The following is a 22911-nucleotide window of genomic DNA, read 5'->3' on the forward strand; positions in this document are numbered from 1 at the left end:
GGTGGAGGGCTGCCTATTATCACCTTAGTTGTTTACTGTGAATTCAGAGGAAGTGGTGAGGGATGAGTTGGAGTGTTGTTTTGATGATTTATATTTGACAATAATGTTTAATTCAGTGATTTCCATGGATGATAAGGTGTTGATCAGCCAGTCACCAAAAGGGTTGTAGGCACTGGTTGATGTTTTTTATATTAACCAATTACTATTTCCCATTATGATGAGACTACATTTATTTGAATAATGACAACTTGATTTATTTCGAATTGAGCATCCCTTAAAAATATTTAAAATAAAAAGACGTCGCTTCCATCATTCATTCCTCTCTGAAATGCTTGAGCTCCAATGTATGTAGTTCCTACATTATAAGTTTGTAAGAAGAACATTAATGTTTTACTCGGTGATCATGAATGGCAAACAAGGTTCATGCATGTCCTGCTGGAATTGAAATACCTAGATCATGATGTTTCTATACCTGAATTACAGGCGGTCCCCGACTTTCGTACACAATGCGTTCCTGAAAACGTGTACGAAAGTCGAATGTACGAAAGTCGAACCATTGAGTTCCATACTAATTAGGGGTTACGTTCCAAAAGAGCGAAATATACATTCTAAAACCTCATTTTATGCACAGATTTTATTTTCATTCGTTAATTTTAATAATGAATTAATACCATTCCTCACAGTATGCAATTTCTTTTTAAAATACGCAGAAAAGAGTAAATAGAAGTTAAAAAAAAAACAGGAATTCCGTTGAGTGCCGAAACTTCCTCTCGGTGATTAAGTTGACATTCCACAAATAATTTTCTCTATTACTAAAACAAAACATTCCAAGAAGAAAACAAAATGCAATTTGAACCCTGACTTTCATTGATGCCTTTAAATTTTTACGTCATAATTCTTCTGCTGGTAACACCTCGTCGCAGCGCATCTCGTGATCATGACAATAAAGACGAAAGACATACGGAATTCGGATTATATTTCGTCCAACATCATTGCTGCAAGTGTGAATCTCGTACATGAATTAAACAGCACATAACGAAAAATCACCATCGGAAAGAATCACTTTTATATATTAATTGTATTTAAATCTGTTTATAACAATATTAATGTCTTTATAATAAATGTCTAGTCAACATTTTTAAAAAATCTATGCAATGAAGGCTGAACTACAGCCTTCTTTTTCTCTTGATATTAAAGCCTATAGCAAGCAGTGTCTCTCTCGACGGCTCTTCGGACCTGTGAACTTCTCTCCGTGTTTGGATCACATTCCTCCATTATGTTAAAAAATTTCTCAAGATGAGTGAATGCTTCACTCATTTTCTTCGCCGTCAAAGTTTGGGCTGGTTGACTCTGACCATCTTCTGGTTGTTCATCATCATCGTCCTCTTTTTCTTTTCCCTCCTCCGCTTGGATGGTGATAAGGTCTTCGTTTGACATTGTCTGTCCATGAGAATCAATCAATTCATCTACGTCCTCCGTGTTTACGTCTAGGCCCAGTTGATTCATTAGCTCAACAACTTCCTCCGTGGCCACTTCAGGTGTCTCGTCGAAGCCTTTAAAATTTGGTGCAAAATCAGGACATAACTTATTCCAGCAGCCTATCATAGTAGATTCCTTGATTTCTGCCCAAGATTCGTTAATATTATTGATTGCGTTCCAGATGCTATAACCTTTCCAGAATTCTTTTAAGGTAGGTCCATCTTCCTTTTCAGTCGTTCGGATAGCCTGGCTGATGGTTCTCCTCATGTAGTACCGCTTGAAAGTGGCGATAACTGTTTGATCCATGGGCTGGATTTCGCTCGTAGTGTTCGGAGGCAGGAACATTATTTTAATTTCGGGGTAAAGATCTTGCAATGATTTCGGATGTCCCGGAGCATTATCCAAAATTAGCAGTATTTTGAAAGGTAAACCATTTTTTTTGGCAATACTGCCTGACTGTTGGTACAAAATAACTGGTAAACCAATCTTGAAAAATCATTCCGGTCACCCATGCATTTGAATTCGACTTCCAAATTACTGGCAGCAATCCCTTGTTCTTCCCCTTTAGTGCTCTTGGGTTTTCCGAGTGATAGACAACCATCGGCTTTAACTTCATGTCTCCGGATGCATTGCCTCCAAGAAGCAATGTGAGCCTGTCCTTGGATGCCTTATGACCGAGAGCAACTTTTTCTTCTTTCGCTAAATATGTTCTATCAGGCATTTTCTTCCAAAATAATCCCGTTTCGTCAACATTAAAAATTTGATGAGCTGAATAGCCTTCTTCTTCGACAATTTTCGAAAAAACTTTAACAAATTCTGTTGCTGCTTCTTTATTAGCACTTGCAGATTCGCCTGTGAATTTTACGTTGTGCAAGCACGCCCTTTTCTTGAAGCGTTCGAACCACCCTTTGCTCGCCTGAAATTCGGGTGTAGCAGCATCTTCTTCTCACAATTGCAGCTTCCAATCCTCATAGAGACTGCGAGCCTTTGCTTGAATTACTGCAAGGCTAAGAGGTACATTTTTTTGATGTTGATCTTCGATCCAAACTGTCAGCGATTTTTCCATCTCTTCCATCACTACACCTCGCCGCCTGCTGACAATGGTCGACGAAATGTTCCCAGCATTTCTAACATGTTCTCTAATTTTTTCTTTCTCCTTCACAATCGAGCACACTGTGGAACGACTTATTTTCAACGAACGTCCGATTGCAGCAAAAGATTCCCCACTTTCGGCACGTGTAATAATGTTTAACTTTTGCTCGATGGTGTTCAGTTTATGCGACCTTCGCTTACTTCCACTGGTGTCTACCTCCTCAGTCTTACGTTTTTCACTCATTTTTTGTCACTTCAAATAGAGAAATTGAGGAGATACAAAAAAATTGCCTTAAGTAAAACCAACACTTCCCACCTTCGTATTATCCGCATATACTGCTTTATGAAACAATTGAATGTTGATATGCGCAGTAAACATCGCGGGACTTTAAAAAATTGCTTGTAGACAAACGTTCGAAAGTCCGAATTTACGGTACGAAAGTCAAGTAAAAGGTGTCAATTTGGAACGTACGAAAGTGCGAATTGTACGAAAGTCGAGTGTACGAAAGTCGAGGACCGCCTGTACTCCTAAAGTTAATGAAAATTGTCCACTTGATATATTAAGCGAGGATAATAAAATAATCCCCAACTCTAAGTGCCAAGACTTTCATTCATTTCACCAACTCATACAATAGAAATCATCTGGAGTGTACCAAACACACTGCCCTTGGTGCATGTGCAACACAAATACTCTTTCCGTTGACACATCAGGTAATCCGTAAATGAATTATCCATGCATTTTATTGGTATTTTTTGTCCACTTTTAATGCCTCTCAAAGGAATATTAAAAAATTGCTATTTTAAATCATATTCCATCGCCATTTTCTACCTGTCTTAGTCATTAGCTAAAAATTATTTCTCACATTTGAATACTTCTATTGTTATCTTCATAGATTTTTACTCGATACTGGATTCCCGGATATTTGCAGAGAACACGCAACTTTTAAATATTAGCTGTAAAATAGTAGGAGCGTTCTGCTGTGCTTACGGTGAGTCTTATTTTTATTTCGTCATGATGCTTTCCTTTATTAGGTACTTTATTTTGAGTTGTGTGTGTTGCATGTGTATCTTGTAAACATTCTCTTTTTTTTAAATTTCAGGAGGTCATCCATACACAGTTTTGCAGACACAGACTATTATCTATTTCCTATCAAATTTGCCAAAGGAGACCACTGGAATCTGCCTTCCTCTGCGATTGCAGATGGTTAGTAAAGAGATGTTTCCCATTGCATATGTTCCATGTCATCTGGCTCTGGAATGTGGAAGTGGTTTGGTTCATTTCATCAATTGTGTCAATTTTCCTTTGCAGTTAATGGAGTTCCTCTACTTGCCTGTTAATAAAATGGCGATGACAACAGAAATATTGTCTGTTTCCCTGAAGAAGTTGCAGCTAATATTATGCAACTACCCAAATGATGTGGAGCTCCTACAGATTATATTGTCTGTATTGGAAGGTCAGTTCATTTTGCTGACCCAAATGATAATTTCAATCTAGAGAAGAGTCTGATTATGAAGTAATGGTTGTACCAGATCTTCAAAGTTAATTGAACCAAAACACGGTGCATGTGCTCGGAGATGGATTATTATTTATTTTTCCTGGGCATGATTGTGCTCGTGATGCTTGGAAAATGGAAACACTGAACCGTGATGAACTCACGATATTTAATGTTTGAATATTTTAATGTCACAATTTTTTCACCAAAATGAACTAAATATTTATCGACTACAGTTTACCTCGTGAATTTGAGATTGAGCTCTCTATGTTAACTTCAATTCTAACAGATCACCAGCAATTACAGTATTAGGGACTCATGGTGTAGGTTTTCTGGTGATGGAAGCTCTTGCTATGGCAAATGCCAACACTAAAAGGGGCTCCTAGAAACATATTTCTTTACATGCAAATCATAAGTTCAATTAAAATAAAGGGTGCATCTGCTCTAGCCCATACTGGCTTTAACACATCTCCACTGTATGTACTTAATTGAGAAATGAGAACCAGGCCTGAGAGTTGATGACAGGAAACAAACCAGCATTGAAACTGACAAATCAGTGGAACCGACCTGTCATTAATTTTTATTCATCAATATATTGGATCGACTATGTTTTAAATCACATTGGATGTTAGGCATTATGGAGATCCCGAGTTAGTAGGCATAGAATGGCTCCATAATCTTCTCATCTCCTCCACCTGCCTTCCATCATTCTGCTACACTGTGTGGTAATCATTTCTAAATTAAATCTAAATGACTGACAGATTCTTATTGTAGAGAATTTCTCATTTGAGTGAAGTGAGAGTTTAATCTCAGTAACTTAAAAAAAAAAATCTCAATGGAAATATCATTTACTTTGGCTGGAATTTGAGCGAGTATCACCAAAGTTTATGGTCAAATCTGTAGCTATTCAGGCATTTTTCTCCTTCTGTAGACTTTAACGTCTAACTTTGGGGAATCATTTAGAGCCTACAAATATTCACTCGGGAAAAAAATGCTTTGGTTGCTTGAGTAGTTTAAGTAGTAGCTGAAGAGAATTCAGTGTAAACTTGGAAGCCAAGTAGGCAACATGTAGGCAAAGTTCATTGCTGGATAAAAAATGGAAAGACTTCTAAGTACCTGGAATTATCAGAAATGGTCAAATAATGTTCCTCTATCACAGGCAGTTATTTATACAAAATCTGTGGCTTCATTTGAATCTATAAAACAAGATAAAGGTGGTGATTGCTGGGAGACATCAAGTGGAAGCTTCAAGACAAAAGGGCCTGGGTGACACAAAAATTGTTTCAAGACTGGTTTGAAAATTCGTCACCTGCCGGCAATGCATTGCCAACCCCTGAGCTAGCATGTTATTTCCTATATCTTAGCCCACCCGCACATAGGGAGGGAATTTGAATAGCATGTACGAAGATGTTTTTAAACTGAAAAAACGTCTTTGAATGTGTACCTATAATCTTTAAATATATTTTAAACTCTGACTGTTTTTATAAATAAGGTTTTCTGAGGCTATTAATAGGAATATATATGGTCTTTAGGAAATTCAATACCTAACACCTGTGCTTCCGGAAACACACCACTATCTTCCCCATGTTAAAATGGTCTGGTATAATGCAAATCGATTAGTGCAAAGATCCCATGGATCGCATCCCTTGCCCTAAGCAAGGAATGGCTGTATTTATATTGGTATTCAGTTGATTTTGATATTATTAGGATATGCTCTTTATGTGGGATTATGGTATTATATTTCTTTTTTTATTTTCAGAAATTTCCCTGCACGCTGTCGAAAATGACACTGTTGGACGAATTGTGATTAAAGCTAGTGAATTTTATCTGAAGACTATGTACAGAGTGTTGGTTGAAAGGAGACTTCCATCCAATATCCAGACAAAGGCAGTGAAGCTGATCGGGTGTCTTGTAAAGGTATTTATTTCATTCATGCTGTTTAAGTATCCAACGTTTAAATTACCGTATTTCTCCAAATATATAGTCCCCCTCTGAATATAGTCCCCCCCCCCTAATTTTGAGGCTTCAGTTTCGGGAAAAGTTAAAAAAATGCATTTGAACATATTCCCCCCCTTTACTTTTACCTTGGGTATTTTTTGAAAAAAAGGGGGGACTATATTCAGACATATACGGTAAGTGATGCAACAAAAGGATTGGCTGACTGTTACCTTTACCCATGGCTCAGTTCCTCTCTCTACTTTATTCAGGCATTCTATGATTATTTTGCTATCCTTTTATAACAGTATGTAACTTATATTTATTTGCAGTGACCTAAGTGAAGAAAGTAACCGAAGCTGAACCACTTACCACCTTTTGTTGCAAGTGCTTTTACTTCATTGCGCAGAAGCAGGCCACTTTATGGTTGGAAGAAATATATCAGATACCCAACCTCATCTTGTTCCAGTAGCATGTTAACTTTGCTCTTCTCGAGCTAGATTCTCCCTATCCTATTTGATTGCAAGCGTGAATTTGTGAGCAAGTGTTTTCTGTGGGTGGGTTCATCCATGAGGTCCCATCAGCCCTTGCCAAGGATCCCAATTGCAGTAAACCCTCTTCACATGGTTAAACTCCGTACTTCGTACCACCCCTATTTTGCATGTAAATTTATAGGCAAACCTTTCATGGTTCATACCTTTCCTTCTCATCAAACCTCCTCTTACCATAGCAAGGAGACACCCCCGAGGTGGCCTAACTACCTCCTCAAATCGTACTGAGGCAACCAGAGACTGTTAATGCAGCTGCCATTACGTATATGGAGTAACATTTTCAGCAATAAATATTTTGCACTTATTTTTTTTCATATACTCTTAAATGGGTTGCAATTTTCAGTGTAACTGTTAGTTATGGCCATTTTGCTCCGTGTAATAGCATACCAATCAGTAAATAAGAAAAAGGTATCCAACTATACTAATCATTGTAAGTGACTGTTGAATTAGGAGAGAACACATCGTTTTCTCCCCAATCATGGCAAAAATCATGCGATAGTGCTCACTTTCTGTTATTTATGGCTCTATACTTCTCGAAGTGCTACATAGTATGTTCAGTAAACAAAAGAGGTGACTAATGCAGACTATAATCCCTTACCGGCAGAAATGTTTCAACTAACTTCACTCTTATCGATGGAGACAGAATTACTCAACCGCATTGCTACTTCTGCCTCTAAAGGGAAAATATTTCATGCATTTCAAAATAAAACATCCAGTTTTGCAATTATTTTATTCCCATATTCCCCTGTGAATCACATTCTAACTACCGCCTTGGTAATTTTTTCGATGATTGTGTGAACGATTGTGGTTTACAATTTATTGAGCTTAGTGACAGTCTGGCCTGTGTATTCATGCCGCGAAAACTGACTCTTCCATCAGGAGCCCGGGATGTCACTTTGTAGCAATGCTGAAAACACACCCAGCAATGTTAAGTGTGGGAGACAACTAAGTTGCAGATACGTAGTTGGGCATTCAAATTTTTTATCGTCTTGTAATTTGCCCAGCATTCTTGCCAGTAAATCACATCATTTAGCAGACCCACTGTTTCTGTGTGCCCTCTAGTTTTTCTTCGGATCTCTCCATGCATTGTAGTTTAGAGTGAGGGACTTCGACAAAATTGTCAAAAGCACGCTCAATCTATGAAGAGCAAATAGGTAGAAAAATTAATTATGCCACTCTTGCATTGCTCTATTATCTTCATTATATCGCTAAGACGTGTTTTGCATTTTTTGGCCATGGTGTCTACCTTCATATGCTCTCCATGAATGCAACTCATGGACATGCGGGTATGCTGTCAACTGCTTTCTGCCCCAGAGGAAAAAAAGATCAAACATTCGCAAATGTTAATCCCACAATATTTTCACCTAAATGAACTACGTATTTATCGAACGACAGTTAGCCGCATGAATTTGAGGCGGAGCACTCCATGTTAACTTCATTTCTAACAGACCGTCATCAACTACAGAGATTAGGGACTCTTGGCGAAGGTTTTCCGGCTATGGAAACTCTCTCTATGCCAAGTGCCAATACCAAAAAGGCCTCGTAAAAATGAAATTTTTTCACATGCTAATCATAGGGTCAATTGACAGTGCTTTGGCTATCTCTCGTAATGGCAGGGGTCTCACAATACCTATTCTCGCTTTAACGTGGTTCCACTGTAAATATGTTCTACATAAATTTACAAACAACATATCAAATAATAAGCTACCCATCCCATCATTTCGGTGTGACGAACGCCACAGACTTATCTTTCATTTTCTTATCAGCAGTATTTTTAGGGACAATTGAGGCAGAACAATCTATTTAATACATTAGTACGCAAAATGCATGAATGATATAACTACAATAGAGAAAATTCTTTATTTTATGAAGCAGTATACAAAAAAGTTTCGATGATGTGATGCTATCGTGTCAGTCCCAACAAAAAGCCAGTGCTAAATACACAGAGCACATGAAAATAATAAGTTTTTTATATGCAAAACTTTTGTAATTGCAAACTTAGGTCTCAATCTCCAGGATGAAGTTTTACTCAGATTAATGCACTAGGGCAAAAAACTTGATCATTAAAACTATTAATAAATAAGTATTTTCGGTGACTATTTGTTAGGAGTATTTTATTAACACATTGTTCAATAAATTTGCCCACTGCACCAAAGTATTTTCTTTTTCCTTTCATTTCTATTAATGTGTCCTTTTCATTTGAGGGAAAGCAGAGAAGTCTATTGACCTTAAAATTATTTTTTTATTAACTTTTTGTCATAATGACCGATAGGGCATGGCATTGCAGCCTTGCTCATCTCACGCTGTCAGTCATTCTTTCGGTCACCATGCTCTAGTGGCGTGATGTTTTTGCTTTGGACCACTACCAAAACTTTGCAGCTACTATCATGTTTATCAAGCAATCTGAGGTCCTACAGGTCGTTGATGTAGGGCTTGATAAAGCGAAAGGTATGTCGGTGTTGCTGAATCAGGTGGGTTTTTTATTCAAAAGAAACAGCGGGGTCTCTCACTTTGAAAACATAGCCACCTAGCCATTTCAACTTGAAGGCTAATCGTATTGACGTGACTGAGTAGTTTCTTCTAGAGAGGGATATGATGAAGGAGAGGGAGACTGCTTTAACTGGCATTGCAGGAACTTTTCCTGGTGCTTTTTCCTTCAGCCACTTTTTTCTGGTTCACTCTCGCTAAAGAATAGGCACCACTTACTCTGTCAATTCATCGGCACGCCATATCTAATATCTAAATGGAAATACCATTTTAGGGAAGGGAGAAAGATCTGAGATGAAGGTGTTGTAAACCTTTTATAGATATGTCCAATGTAGATTTTGATGACTCAGATGAAGATGAAAATTATGAAACTTTAAATATGAGCAAATCCAGCAGTCCTTCATCAGAATCCGGGGAGGAAGAGACTGAAACGAGTAATTTAAGTACATTAATTGTAAAGCAAAACTGCATGCATGTGCAATTATTTTTTGCTATTACAGTGGAACCTCAATCTTTCGTTTTTCAGGGGGATGGATGAGAAAAACGATGAATGCGGGAAAACAATCGATGCGGATGTTTGGCCGGGTTGCCTATGTCCCAGGAAACGCTGGATGTTTGTGAATTATGATATTCATTTATGGATTCAAACGAGATTTTAGCTGATTACAGGGATATTATTACTTTATCGAAACACTTAGGTCATATTGTTGATTAGACTTGTGTCTCTTTCAAATATCCTAAAGGAACACGCTGCCTTGCTAAAAAATTTTTGCACTCCACTCGGAATTTTCACTGCTATTATGCCTTTCTGTCTGACGTAAAAATTGTTATCCATCAAATGCCATTTCAAGTACACGTATTTACGAGAGAAGTGTGCATGTTATACCTCAAACAACTGCTTTCGCTGATGCAGTGATTGGTTATGAGTTGGATCAAATAGGCCAAAAATAGTTTATTATTTGAAATGTTCCTTTCTAGCAATTAAATTTTTAACATGATTGAGGCAATGTTGTGTTAATCATCAGCGGCATGCCCACCTGACCCTGGGCTTCATCCCACTTCTTGTTTTCACCTTATCTTGCTCTACCCCCACCCCTGCCGTCATGTGCTAGCGGACAACGCGAGGCATTCTGCAATATTCACGCGCTGCTAGCCCGGATTCTTTTCTTCATCTACAATTATTTTCAGTCCATCTTTTAAAGTTCTTACTTGTTTCTTCGAAAGGGCCATGGTCCAAAGACGAATAAAAATAAAACTAACAAATATGAAACCAGACTTTATTGAATCCACACGGAAAACACTCGTTGGTTTTAAGTTAACCCACCCTGGAAAGTACGGAACCACTCGTACGGCACCTTCACTCATTTTCACTCCCCCAGGTGATGGGTGGCATAGTTGTCGGGGGCCTCCCATCACCAAGTCACGGCATCATCTCAGGCTTAATGTTTTCATCACTTATCATTTACATGGCCTATCTTACCCAGGGATAGACCCATACCACCTAGGAATGCTTGAATACCTTGAATACTAGAATAGGAGGAAACATTCAAAATTAAAATTTGGTTTTTGTTATTGAAAACCCAAAAGATATGAATGAAAAACATTCACGCCAAATTACAGAGCTCAAATTTGATTTTTAACCGATATAAGTAGCTTTGAAAGTCCGCTAGGAGCTTTGGCCACGCCCACGATACGAAACATATTTCTATTGGCTGACGCCACGTGATGTGTGATCCTCATGAATGTTGCGTGAGTAATGCTGAAAGAAGCCGTATACACTTTGGGTTCATGGAAATAGTTGCCAAAAGTTTATCATCATGGCAAAGCAAAATGTTAATTTCGTTCTGGCTGATTCCCGAAATGTACTGACATTATCAACTAAGACTCTGAACAATTTTTTGTCTCAAAACGAATCATTTCATTGAAATGAAACTTCTTAAGATGAAATTTTTACACTTTTGAGAGACACAGTAATCATGGTAATTAACGTGGATGTTTTAATTTGTGGACATACCATCATGAAATCCTTTACTCATTACTGGTTTTTAGTTTCCGGATGTGAATTATGAAATAAATGAACAAATGTGCTATAGATATAACTGTTTTCTTGCCCCCTGAAGGGAGGAAATTCGGTGTTCTCTCCGTTTCTTTTAGGATTAGCATTCAAATTTAGTTGGAGCAGCATTTTTTTAAGCAGAGGCCTTGCTTTGATCAACTGTATTCCTGATAATTCTTCAAGTCAGTTTTGTACTATAAAAAAAGGTAAACAACTGTCATCAAATGAAAGAGTAACTCAGAGATAGGGATTTTTACATGCTAATATCCGTAAGTTCACTTATATTTACATCAGAGTTACACGTACAGTCACTGTCAAAAGTTTTAGGACAAAGTTTGTGGCACCACTTCTGCTTATCAAGGAAATTTAGTATCCTATACTCCTTTCATAGTTTTCTGCTATATGCACTAAAAGGGACAAATTATTTTATACTGCAAATTTATAATTCTGCTTCTATTTGTGTAGGGTGTAATGATTATTGCATGTGCATTTACTGCATACTTGCACTGATTTTCACCCTTAGTGGTTTAATTAATTATTATATGATTTTTATCATGTAATGGCTCGATGTGGCGGTGATCTTGTGGGCAAAGCTTTGAGCTCGGGTAGTGAAGATTTAGGGGTCGGGACTGTCTCTCATAATTTTTTTCTGCTTGTTTTCTTACTTATTTACAGGTTTTTTATAATCATAATTTTGCTGTATTTGCTATTATGCTTTTTTTGATGCTGATGCGAATTTTTAAAATTCAGAGGAAAATGGTGGATAAAATCCCAGCGTTAGCATGTACAGTTTGAAGTCTGCCGAAAGGAGTAACACATTATATTTTATTATTTGACAATTATTATATTTTGATTAATGATAGTTCAAAGTAATTGCTAGTATTCATTCGGTATGCATTTGCCTCCGATTTCTCTGTTTTGTTGTTAGATTTGCAAAGTTATCAATGTTTATTATTTACTATTTTTGCCTCTATTTATAAACCTGGCAGCACCGGGAGTCAAATTTGCTTATTTCTGCTTATTGTGAGTAATATGATATCGTAGTATTCCTGGAGCACTAATTTGAGATTATCATGTATTACTTTGTGCTATTTAACACATCACCAGGTTAGTGTCGAAGACACTTACCATTGCAATGGTTGGCTTCTAATGTGTAAGATAGAAACAAAGAGTGAAAACCAGGGCAAATATGCAGTAAATGCACTCAAAATAATCATTATATCCAACATAAATTGAAGCACAATGATATATTTGTAATTAAAAAGGTAAAATTTCCTGTTAAGTGCCTATATATTTGAGCACATACAAAATTTTTGCGATGTGCGGCCAAAGACAACAAAAGGAGTGATAGAAACTAAATCCCTTTGAGAAGCAGAAGAGACTTAGACTTACATTAATATGGCCCTCACAAATTCTATAACAGCCTATCTCTGAAGGAATATGCTGTCTCCGTGCAGCATCGTATCACTGCCTTCCTCGGTCTGGGTCGTTTGGCACCATAAAAAAATAATTGTTTGGTGTTTAACAAGAGGTAGATTCACATCTCGGCACACAACAATATACGTAAGGTTTCCTCCCACTCATTCAAATTCTCCGTTTTATCTACTATTTATTTATACTCGAAGTAATGCATACGACAATGCACTCCTTATGCAAGCAATGCAGATATCATGAGGGTCACACGTCATCAACATGGCATCGCCCGAGAAATACGTTTTTGGTGCGGAATTCAAGTTAAAACTTCAAACTGCTCTAGGGGTGAAATTATTCAGCGCTGAATGGTAAAATTTGGTGAGAGCCTTTCTTACACCCATTGCATTGTAAAGCAAACATAATATGGAGGTATGTGACAAACCAGTGGGGGTACACTGAAAATAATCAGTTATGGCAGATGCAAGCAACTTTGTATCTCTTGACCAGGAAATATGTGTACTTATTATGTGGGGTATTAAAAACAAAGTTTCTATTTATTCAATTATTTATAACCTGTGTCACCTGCCCATAGTAAAATTATCTAATAAAATGTGCATGTTGCATTTTTGGGGGTACAATATTAGTTATATGCATGTGGAAGGGTATTGGAGGAAAAAAAGGTTGGGAACCGCTGTTCTAGACAATGATGCTAATGGCATGCATGTGCAATTGTGATTTTATATTGATTTAAACCGTAATGATCATTGGGCTAAAGGCATGGAGCTTTGTATATATTTTTGTCTATGAATTCATGGAAAATGACAGTGGAAAATTTGTGGGAACCCTGCATAAATACCATTTCTACAAAACCATGAAAATAATTTTAGTATGGATATGCTCACTTTATATGCTACTTCTATTCACTCTAACGTCTCAGTTCATGTCTCGTTATTTAGATTAGCCCAGACTTGACATGGCCATGGCTACTGGATAGGGAGAGGAATCAGATAACATTGAGCAATTTCCTAATGCAAGAATTGGACAACCCTCATGCTGATGTGCGGATGGTTGTAGCTGAAACGCTGTATTCAACCTTGTATCCATTGCAGTTTCAGCGAGATACCGAGCAAAGAGCAAGCTTAGATGCTTATTTCAAGTCTATACTTGGCTCCTGCCCTCAGGTAAGACTATGATTCTATTCTATGATTCAATTTTACCATGGTGGCTCCAGGATAGTTAAGTAATGAGAATGTCAGGAAAATTGGGATGCCTGTTTGGATGAAGAATGGAATAGAATATATTTATTATGCTTTGAGCATCACCCTTTAAGAAAAATTAGCCTCAAAAAAGGACTTTGCTCAGCATAATACATATTAATGAAAAGGAGCCTAGATGCAGTGGTTATAATTGGAAAAGGAGGGGAAAACAAGAAAAAACTATTTAAGTTTGTGCAATATTCACTGAGGTCTGTAAATTATGAAGTGCTTTAGCGTATATTTTGCTCTGTATGAAAAGGATTCGCGTTTGATGCATATTAAAATGCATATATAGAACTTGTCTGTTTTGGGTTTTCAAGGTAAGAATTTCCGTATTTTAGGAAGTAATTAAAAATGACTTTTGATTAGAAGTTTTTCTAGGAATAACATAAAAAAGTCCTTTGTGTGAGGTGTCCTCTGAGTAGTTTCTGATCTGGCCTTTTGCATTTTATGAAGCTAATTATGGATTCTCTCCTTGAAAATGGTAGTTGAAAGAGAAAATGTTAAATGATTGGTAATTTTCGGGGATCTTTGTATCTTGAATGAAAAAAAGTGTAGTAGTTGGCCCTTTGGAATTGCCTTGGGGCAAATTTCATATTTTATGTCTTTGCTACTTATGTATCTGTTGCCAAATGGATTGGGCCCAGATGACCTCTGCCCAGGGAATCACTATGTTCCTATAACTGTACCAGTGTAATGTAGTAGGGTTGATTAATCATCCAAATGTGCTAGTCACTGATGTAAGCTGGTTGACTCAAGATAAGGGGTTTGGTAAAAGGAACTCAGTGATGAACATTTGAACCTAGTGCAATGCTAACTCAAGACTGAGACAATGGCAAAATTCTGGTAAACACTGAAGTAATCTTATTAGTAAGAGTGACCTCTGCATTTCTGAATTAAATTATTGGACCTCAAATACAGTTAACTCTCGATTATATTAAGAAGGATAATACAAAATTTTTGATATTACATACATAGTGAAATTGTGGTCCTAGCGAAAAGCCTATGACAAATACATGGTGCTATTCGAAAATACAAAATATTTTGAAATTATGAGCAATGGGCTCGGTCCCCAGGAGAAAATGGGATTCGTTTGTATGAACAACTGCATAAAATTCGTCAGCAAGAGTAGTTATTCCAGCAAAAGGAGATAGAAAATTAGTGCCTCTGACTGTGGTGCATCAAAGTGGGAAATCTTAAATGATAGTACAATATTTTAGGTTAAGGGTTCGCCTAAAAACTTAATGTGACAATTGTGGGGAAGTAGGAATTAGAAAAAAATATCATTGATGAAACAATTCCCCTATTTACGTGTCTATTCGTAAATATTGCGTTGACAATACTTTGTAGTGTAACATGTGAGGAAGGTCACTTGCGGTATTTCTTACAATCCTACTTGAACCCTACGCAATAGAATCATACCAAGAAAATGTTGTAAGTACATAAAATTACATAAATTTCAATGTCATTACAGGTTAATTGGCTACCTCATGACTACACTTTTAAATCAACAGTTGGGAATGTGAGGGAGGAAGAGAATGAAGTCAATCAATGGTAGAGGACACTTTTTATCATCAATGGTAGAGGATCATTTTAAAGGTTTATTTTATAGACAATGTTACATTTCGGATGGGGGGAAGGTTGGGGAATATACTGTAGTTGTCAACAGCAAGAGGTGGGGAGAGGTAGTGAGGATATTAATAATAATAATAATATTTATTAACTTCATTGGGATAATACATCAATGAGATTCGTAAAGATAATATAGGATTATATACAAACAGATAATAAAATTAGAGATGGGTTGAGTAGCAGATTTCTTGAACTTGAATATCAAATTCGAATAATAAGTTATTGCTCGAATATTCGAATACCTTGAATACTCGAATACCTCGAATATTGGAATACATTGAATTTTGAATACCTCGAATTGTGCAAAGCATATTAAATGTACGTTTTTCTTCTATTTCACTTTTTGAGTGACTTTGTTTAGACGGACTTGTCATCTCCAAAGCCTTCTGATTTTTCCTCATCTCAACTTTATTTGAATCTTGGAAATCACTGACTTCGAATCGTACATCAAGAATTGTGGCAAAAGTAAATAATTGTTCTTTTTCCAGAAATTCATACCAACTTTTACTGGAAAACAGCAAATCATTGACGAAACCTTGTCTAGATGACTAAGCGAAAACTTCTTAGTTTCTAGGAAATTAATAATGCTATTCACGAGGGGGATAACATAAGAAACTGTGACTGCACTTCCACTTGCAAGAAATGTTGCTCCTTCGAAAACATCCAGAACACCAATCAATCACTTGATAGCATCACACTGTGGTGGAGTTATGTCTACATGAAAACTCAGGTTAGAGGCAGCTAATGCCATGGCTTTCTTCTTCTCTTCCGGAAGATGCCTCATCATTTGAAAAAGGGAGTTTCATGTCGAGGTTTCCTCCTGGATGAGCTTAGAATGAAAAGTGGTGAAAATACTTTTTTGAATGTTGGTGTATTGATGGTTTGCATTCAGCCAGGGGCCCGTGCATGTGCCTTTCTTAACTATTATTTTTTATGAAAATTTTGATCCTTTTTCAACCTTGACGCATCATTGCGGAGCCGTCGTTTGGCATAAAAAACAAAACTGACATCAGAGGAAGCCTGCATCCTTGCAGTCTTTGAATTCGTGATGATCTTTCTGATGAGTGGAACGGTTCGGGAGCAGAAGCTGAATGCATGACGGAAGGTTCCCCAAAAATCAATTATTTTTCCAATCATTTTTACTATTTATTGAGAAGTTTCGAGAGGGAAACCGGGAATTTTCAGATTCCCCCCCCCCCCCCCCACCCCCCCAGATCATTTTCGGTTCCCCGCGTCAAATGATATCTATTCACCACTCCTATCCACGAATTTGATGTAGTTCGTCAACTTGCCTAAAATGGTGCTGCATGCACTAAACAACTAGAGTCCTCTACGTTGTTTCCAAGTCAACTACCAACAACGTGCATGCGACATAGCATGGCACGAAATTCAAATTATTCGAGGTATTCGAGATCGTACTTTTAAAATAATTATTCAAGATCTCGAATATCGAATACTTTGTAGTACTCGAGGTATTCGAGTATTCGCTGATACTAATCGGGCATCTCTAAACAAAATACAATACACACGAGCTATACTAACACACAGTTACACTCAGTGGGATTGAGGTCATAGGTTAATGTACAACACCAGTTAAAAACTCATTAAGATTGTAGTAGCTCTTTTCAATTAAGATATGTCTCAGTTTGGCTGTGAATAGAATTGATGAGGAAATGGAACGGATGGTGATAGGAATCTTATTGTACACAGTGCCAATTTTCCAGTCCCACTGACTTCGTTTAATGGAGAGTTTACTGTATGTTAAAACCGTGAAATAATCAAATTTAATCATTATTACTGATGCAAATGGTACTTTTAGCATCATCCAACAATAAGGAGATGTGATACTTCCAGCAAGTACTAGTGCCATACCATACTATTGACCAAACTTTTTAATGAATTGGATGCAGTTATGTTGAAACATTGGTTAAAACAAACTGGTACATTGGGAGATGTAAGAAATGGCTGAAATATTTTCCTACCTCCAAATGCTACAAAAGTGCTCCTCGGCACTGTTGCCAAAGAATTATGTGTTCAGGGTATGGCTCTAGAACAGGGTAGAAATTATTCCCAATTCGTAGTTGTGTTAGCTGAAGGGTTTTTGGCTGTTGTCAGTGGTTTTTTGGAGTGATAGAATTGCCGTGATAATTATGGTGTTAATTATCTCTGGGTCCTTTGTGCATATTCTGCATGCATATGTTTTTGCCCTGAACAGAATTTATATTTACTTATTGTTTTTTTTCAGGAGGAATCAGAGGCAATCACAAGGTATGAGAGAAAGAACTATTTGAAGATAGCAGTGCACTGCTTGTGCATTGTGGCAGTGACTTGCCCCTTGTTGAGAAAAACGGCTATCTATCACATACTGTTGCTGGTGACTCGGGACCATGTTGATCGAGGTAAAAGAAACAAGCCTCGTAACTCTGTTGTATTTTTTTCATATGTTGAGGCTGAATTTCAATGTAATAACCTTCATGTGCTAAATCAGGTTTCATAGTGTTTCTACTCATAAATTTTTTGTGTAATTGCTTTACAATTGAGTGGCATTCCTTTTTATTTCCATTAAGGGATCAACAGCCCTTCAATTCAGTTTGCTGGCCAATTGGAATGCTTCAAAACTGAAAAAATTAAAACTACCATCAGACTCACAAGTATCTGGGTTAGTTGTGACTATAATTTTGATGCCAATTCCCATTTAATAATAATAATAATAATATTTTTATTGGTTCCCAGAGACGTGTCTAAGCCACGTATGGAACAAGTCACAAGAATAGTACATACATGAGGTATTAAAAAATAATATTTAAGGCGAGAAGGATAGGTACAGACATAAACATAAAAGTAACATTTTCAAAAGACAGGTTATAAAGACATAAATTCATCCACTGAATAACAGGGATTGTCACATAAATACTGATAAAGTTGACCTTTGAATTTGGAGAATGAATCTAGCTGTTTAATCTTTAGAGGTAAACATTTGAAATATTTTGACCCAGCATATATGGGGTTTTTGCTGAACATGGTTGATTTATGTACAGTAACTCTTAAATCACTACAACCCCTTGTGTTATAGTTGTGGATATGTTTTATTGTATATATATGTATGTATATTTATCAAAGTAACCAGGATAAATGACTGCACTGGCTGTCAGAATTAAGGTTTTTTCAGTTCCATATTTTGGATTGTGCAAAGTTTGTGTTTAAATGGCTACATTAGACATTCAATCTGCACAGTGCTCCCCTCGTGATGGGTTAGCAGTCAATGTGTTCCCTTAATGATCTGCTCCTATTTTAGAAAGGCTTAAACTTCTTTCTTCTTCATACAGCAGACTACCGATTATCTGGCTGCGGTTTATCCATGTTCCGGCTAATCTGTGCATTTACACTTCTTCGACATTTTCTGCGATCTTTATAAAAAATTAATCAGATTCAAAAGCACCAGGATTTTTGCATTTTAATGCAAGGCTACTCCATACCTATTTTTTCTATTAGAATCCTCTCAAAAAAGGAAATTATTCTGTTTACTTTTTGGCAAGGAATGTTTAAAGTTTACTTGGGCGTGTGCTCTAGCATGTAGACCACGATTAGTGGTGGGAAAAAATTCTTGATTGAATGAGAAGATTTCCTCAATGGTTAACCAATCGCAAATTAAGATAAATGTTGTCAACAATCTATAATTCTATATTTCATATCGCAAATGTGCAGTTATTGCCGTGGTCTCGCATTCAGTTGAATACGACCCAAAGGAACAGGAGATTTCATCGCACTCGGACATATATACACTGTCACTAGTCAAGGGGGAACTGGAGAGGAAAGGAATAGCAGAAGTGTAGGCAGCAAGGGAAGTGGAAGTAGAGATAGCATGATTCATAGTCAGGCACTTGCCTGCATAGACAAATTGCCAAAAGTCCTGGTTTCCTATAACTGCTGCTGTATGATGAGGTGATTGCGTGCCCATTACCTTCACGGAAGCTCTGTGTTCACATTATCTAAACATCATTGTGCGGGATCGTGTTCAGTGATCACGGAACCACGTCCTGCAGTAGTTACATTCTGGGCAACTTGCTCAAGATGCGACTATGCAATGTGGTGCCTGACATTGTAGTTTCTGACGTCACACAGCGGTTTTCAAGCATTCATTCAAAACGACTTTCTAAATCCTTGATCTCACAGACACGGGTGTGTGGTTTTTAGGAACCAGGGATTACATGGAGCAGTAGGAATATGAGTGCCATCCCGTTATCGTGGCTAAAAGGATCGTGGTCAGCAAAAGATAGCTGTGAATGATTCCGTGGAGCAACCAAAAATAAGAGACAACGTGCAAAAATAATATTAAATTGTTTGATTTCCATGAATTATGAAAATTACATGAAATTTAAGTGAAAGTTTGCATTATTCGTCTTTTCCGATTATTAATGCCACCTCTCCCCATCATTAGCAGAGATAATTGCGAGTGTATTATAATTTAATCTCCTGAAAACAACTTCCAATCATTGTTTCCATTGCAATTTTTGTGTGTGGCATTTCAATTTTGAAATAAAGATGAGCTGGTTCTACTGTTTGGTCAGTCCTGATTCAGGTTTAGTTCTTGGCATTGGTTCTTAGTCGTGGTTCTTATATGAAGTGTTTCATTTTCATTGCTTAATTTCAATTGTTTTTAATGATGTTCGTTATGGGATTATGAAAACTGCTCCAAATAATGCTAGTGACCCTCGTGATTGGTTCCATGACATTAATCTATTTATTGTATGACATCTGTTTTATTCATCACCATTGAGTGGATCCGTCCATGAATATTTTTCACCTTACAATTTCCAAATGTCTATTTTTTTATAATTCAGCATTTTATGGTACCTTTTTCAGCCCATGAATCCTCTCTTCTTCTTTCTTTTACATTTCCTCCTGTCATTCATCACAGAAGGCAGTTATGCCTCATAATGTGTTCTTATCATTTTGCCTTCCTCTGCTCACATTGTGTTATTATGGCTGATTATCTTCAGTGTATTGCAAAATTTGATCATTTCTCTTAATGCATGTCCATTCCACTTTCATGAGCATCTTGATAGCCATGTTGCATAACCTTCCAGAATTTTAATTAAGTTTTTGAATCAAGTCCAAGTTTCTTATCTTCAGTCCTGTGTAAACTGTCCCAATTCCTTAACATAAAAAACACCTCGATGACCAACTTGCTAGGATGGGCTGATAATTTGGACGACATTCTCTCAAGGACATTCTAGAAGATCTTCTTTCCGGGATCACTTCCACTTGTTTCCAGATGGTGCTATGGAGGAGATCATGAATCCCTTCATTGTTGTTTTTGTGATCCGTCCCAGATACAGTTCATCTTCGTACATCTTCCAGTATGTTAGGGTTTTAGTCTTGATCGCATTAATAGCCTCTTCCAGACTCTCTTTGGCATCATTCTGGTGTGTCCTCTACCCTAGGGCTCGTTTATATCCGCATACTTTCAGAGTTCCAAAAACAAGAGAGATAAAAATAGTAATTAGTAAAAAATAATTATAAATTGTGTGGAATAACTGTGAGACAGTCCAAACTTGTCCCATGTAAAGTCTCTTTCTTGACAAACATAACCAAACTAGTCAGTAGTTTTAGGTTATTTGGTTCTACATTCAGGGAAATACCGTATTTGCACGAATCTAAGACGAGGTTTTTTTCCCTCGCACCTCCTGCGGAAAAGAGGGTTCGTCTTAGAATCGGATGCAAAATTTTTGACGTCAAGCGGGTTGCATAATTTACGTCGGAAAAATTATGGACACCTGAGGTTGCCACCTAATAGCAATACAACGACAAATCAACGTCAAAAATAGCTTAACAGTAATTTAGCATATTTAATTTTGCGTTCAAGTAAAAAAAAATCCATTTTTGGGTAGCAGGCAAAGATTTGGCGCGTGCCATTCAGTCGCCGGGTGCACTTCTGCCGAGTCCGCGAGATTGCCTGCTTTACCCTGGGTTCGGCTCCATTCAAGTTAAAGCTCCATCAACTCTAAAAATGTTCGTGTGATTGGTTACAATTTACCTAAATTGTAACGTTAAAGCCTCAATGCCGTAGTGGGATAAACTGCTACAAAGTCGTCGCATTTTTCTCAGAGCAACGGTAAGATGGCAACATGATTTGCCTCTGATTAGAGAAATCGATTTAGTTGTGATTCCGTGCCTTTCAGAGTATTATGATGGCAGAGAAAAGAAATTATTACACTGCCGCTTTCAAAAGAAAAGTTATTCAGTGGAACTCTGATCTATCGTACCCGTATTGATCATTTTTCCGCATTCATCGTTCGCCGTTTCTGGTCACAAATAAGGTTCCATATAGACGATGTAATTTTTTCCCGCATCTCAAAAGTATCGTTTTTACCGCATTGATTGTTTGAAGATCGTGGTCCCGACGTATAATTTTCCCACATCAATCTTTTGATGAAAATGAGACGAAATAAATACAATGTGTCATTTATGGCTAATAACTACAGGCACCTAGATTAAATATTCCCCACGAAATGAAATTACCATTGGGAGAAGCTAAAAGCCTTGGGGTAGTAGCATAAGCGCATTTCCCAAGATCCGCTATCCACCTCCATACATCTCTCGCCTCCCCCCTCTGACGCTTTCCTCTTCTCCAAAATCAAAGTAAATGTCCCAGCTAGCGCAGGGATCGTATTACGAAGACCTTAGCCTCGAAAAAAATATCAAGTTACACGAGAACAATATGAACGCTTTTCACGCTCCCCCTTTTCTCACCCACTGACCTTTTTCAGCGTACCTGGTTCAAAGTTCCCAGTTTCTGGAGGTCAACCGCTGCATGAATCACCTATTAGCTCAAAAGGTGTCTAACAATGAATTTCGGTAATTGGTATTATACTTTTATTAGGCTGGAATATTTGCAATGTACTCGTAATTAGAAAATAGAACGAGACCAAACACGACGTATTTCTAACGTTATTTAAGCATTTTTAAGCAAGGAACTAGTTGGAAAAATACGAAGGTGATTTTTGGCGAAACTCGATATCCTCGTTGCTGAGCTTCTCGGCAGTTAATGCGGCATTTTTTCCGAAAACAGGATTTCAGGTTATTATCAGTTATCAATTTGCGAGTTATACCATAAGTCTCACTTGTCAGAGTTACTGAGGAAGGGATATCGTCTCAGGATATTTTGTTCCTCCCTACTAACAATCCGAATTCATTCGTCCATCTGACGCTACGCTAATTAGAGAAGAATGGGTAAGTTGCCCTATCTTTGGGACAAAAAATTTCATGGCGCAGTCATATGGTCATGCTTCACCCCCTGCAGTATGCTCTGCGTATGCCGAACGCGATAGCATAGCTCGTACGAGTGGTTACCTACTTTCCAGGGTGGCTTGCCTTCATACCACGGAGTGTTTTCCGTGTGGGTTTAATAAAGTCAGGTTTCATTTTCACTAGTTTAATTTTATTCGTCTTCGGACCATGGCCCCACCGAAGAAACTATTAGTCGAATCAACAATAAGACCTAAGTGTCTCGATTA

At 37.4% G+C, this 22911-nt stretch overlaps 1 protein-coding gene across 1 annotated transcript in view; it reads left to right on the forward strand.

Moving 5' to 3' along the window:
* LOC124170798 (serine-protein kinase ATM) overlaps positions 1–22911 on the forward strand; it is a 182773-nt gene that overhangs the window by 60178 nt on the left and 99684 nt on the right. Inside the window, exons 15-20 of the mRNA XM_046549763.1 lie at positions 3465–3560; positions 3672–3775; positions 3881–4025; positions 5824–5981; positions 13463–13687; positions 17640–17793. Coding sequence (XP_046405719.1) covers positions 3465–3560; positions 3672–3775; positions 3881–4025; positions 5824–5981; positions 13463–13687; positions 17640–17793 — 882 coding nt within the window. The remainder of the gene's footprint in view (positions 1–3464; positions 3561–3671; positions 3776–3880; positions 4026–5823; positions 5982–13462; positions 13688–17639; positions 17794–22911) is intronic.

This window comes from Ischnura elegans, chromosome X (genome assembly GCF_921293095.1).
Source record: "Ischnura elegans chromosome X, ioIscEleg1.1, whole genome shotgun sequence".
NCBI classification, from domain to species: Eukaryota; Metazoa; Arthropoda; class Insecta; order Odonata; family Coenagrionidae; genus Ischnura; species Ischnura elegans.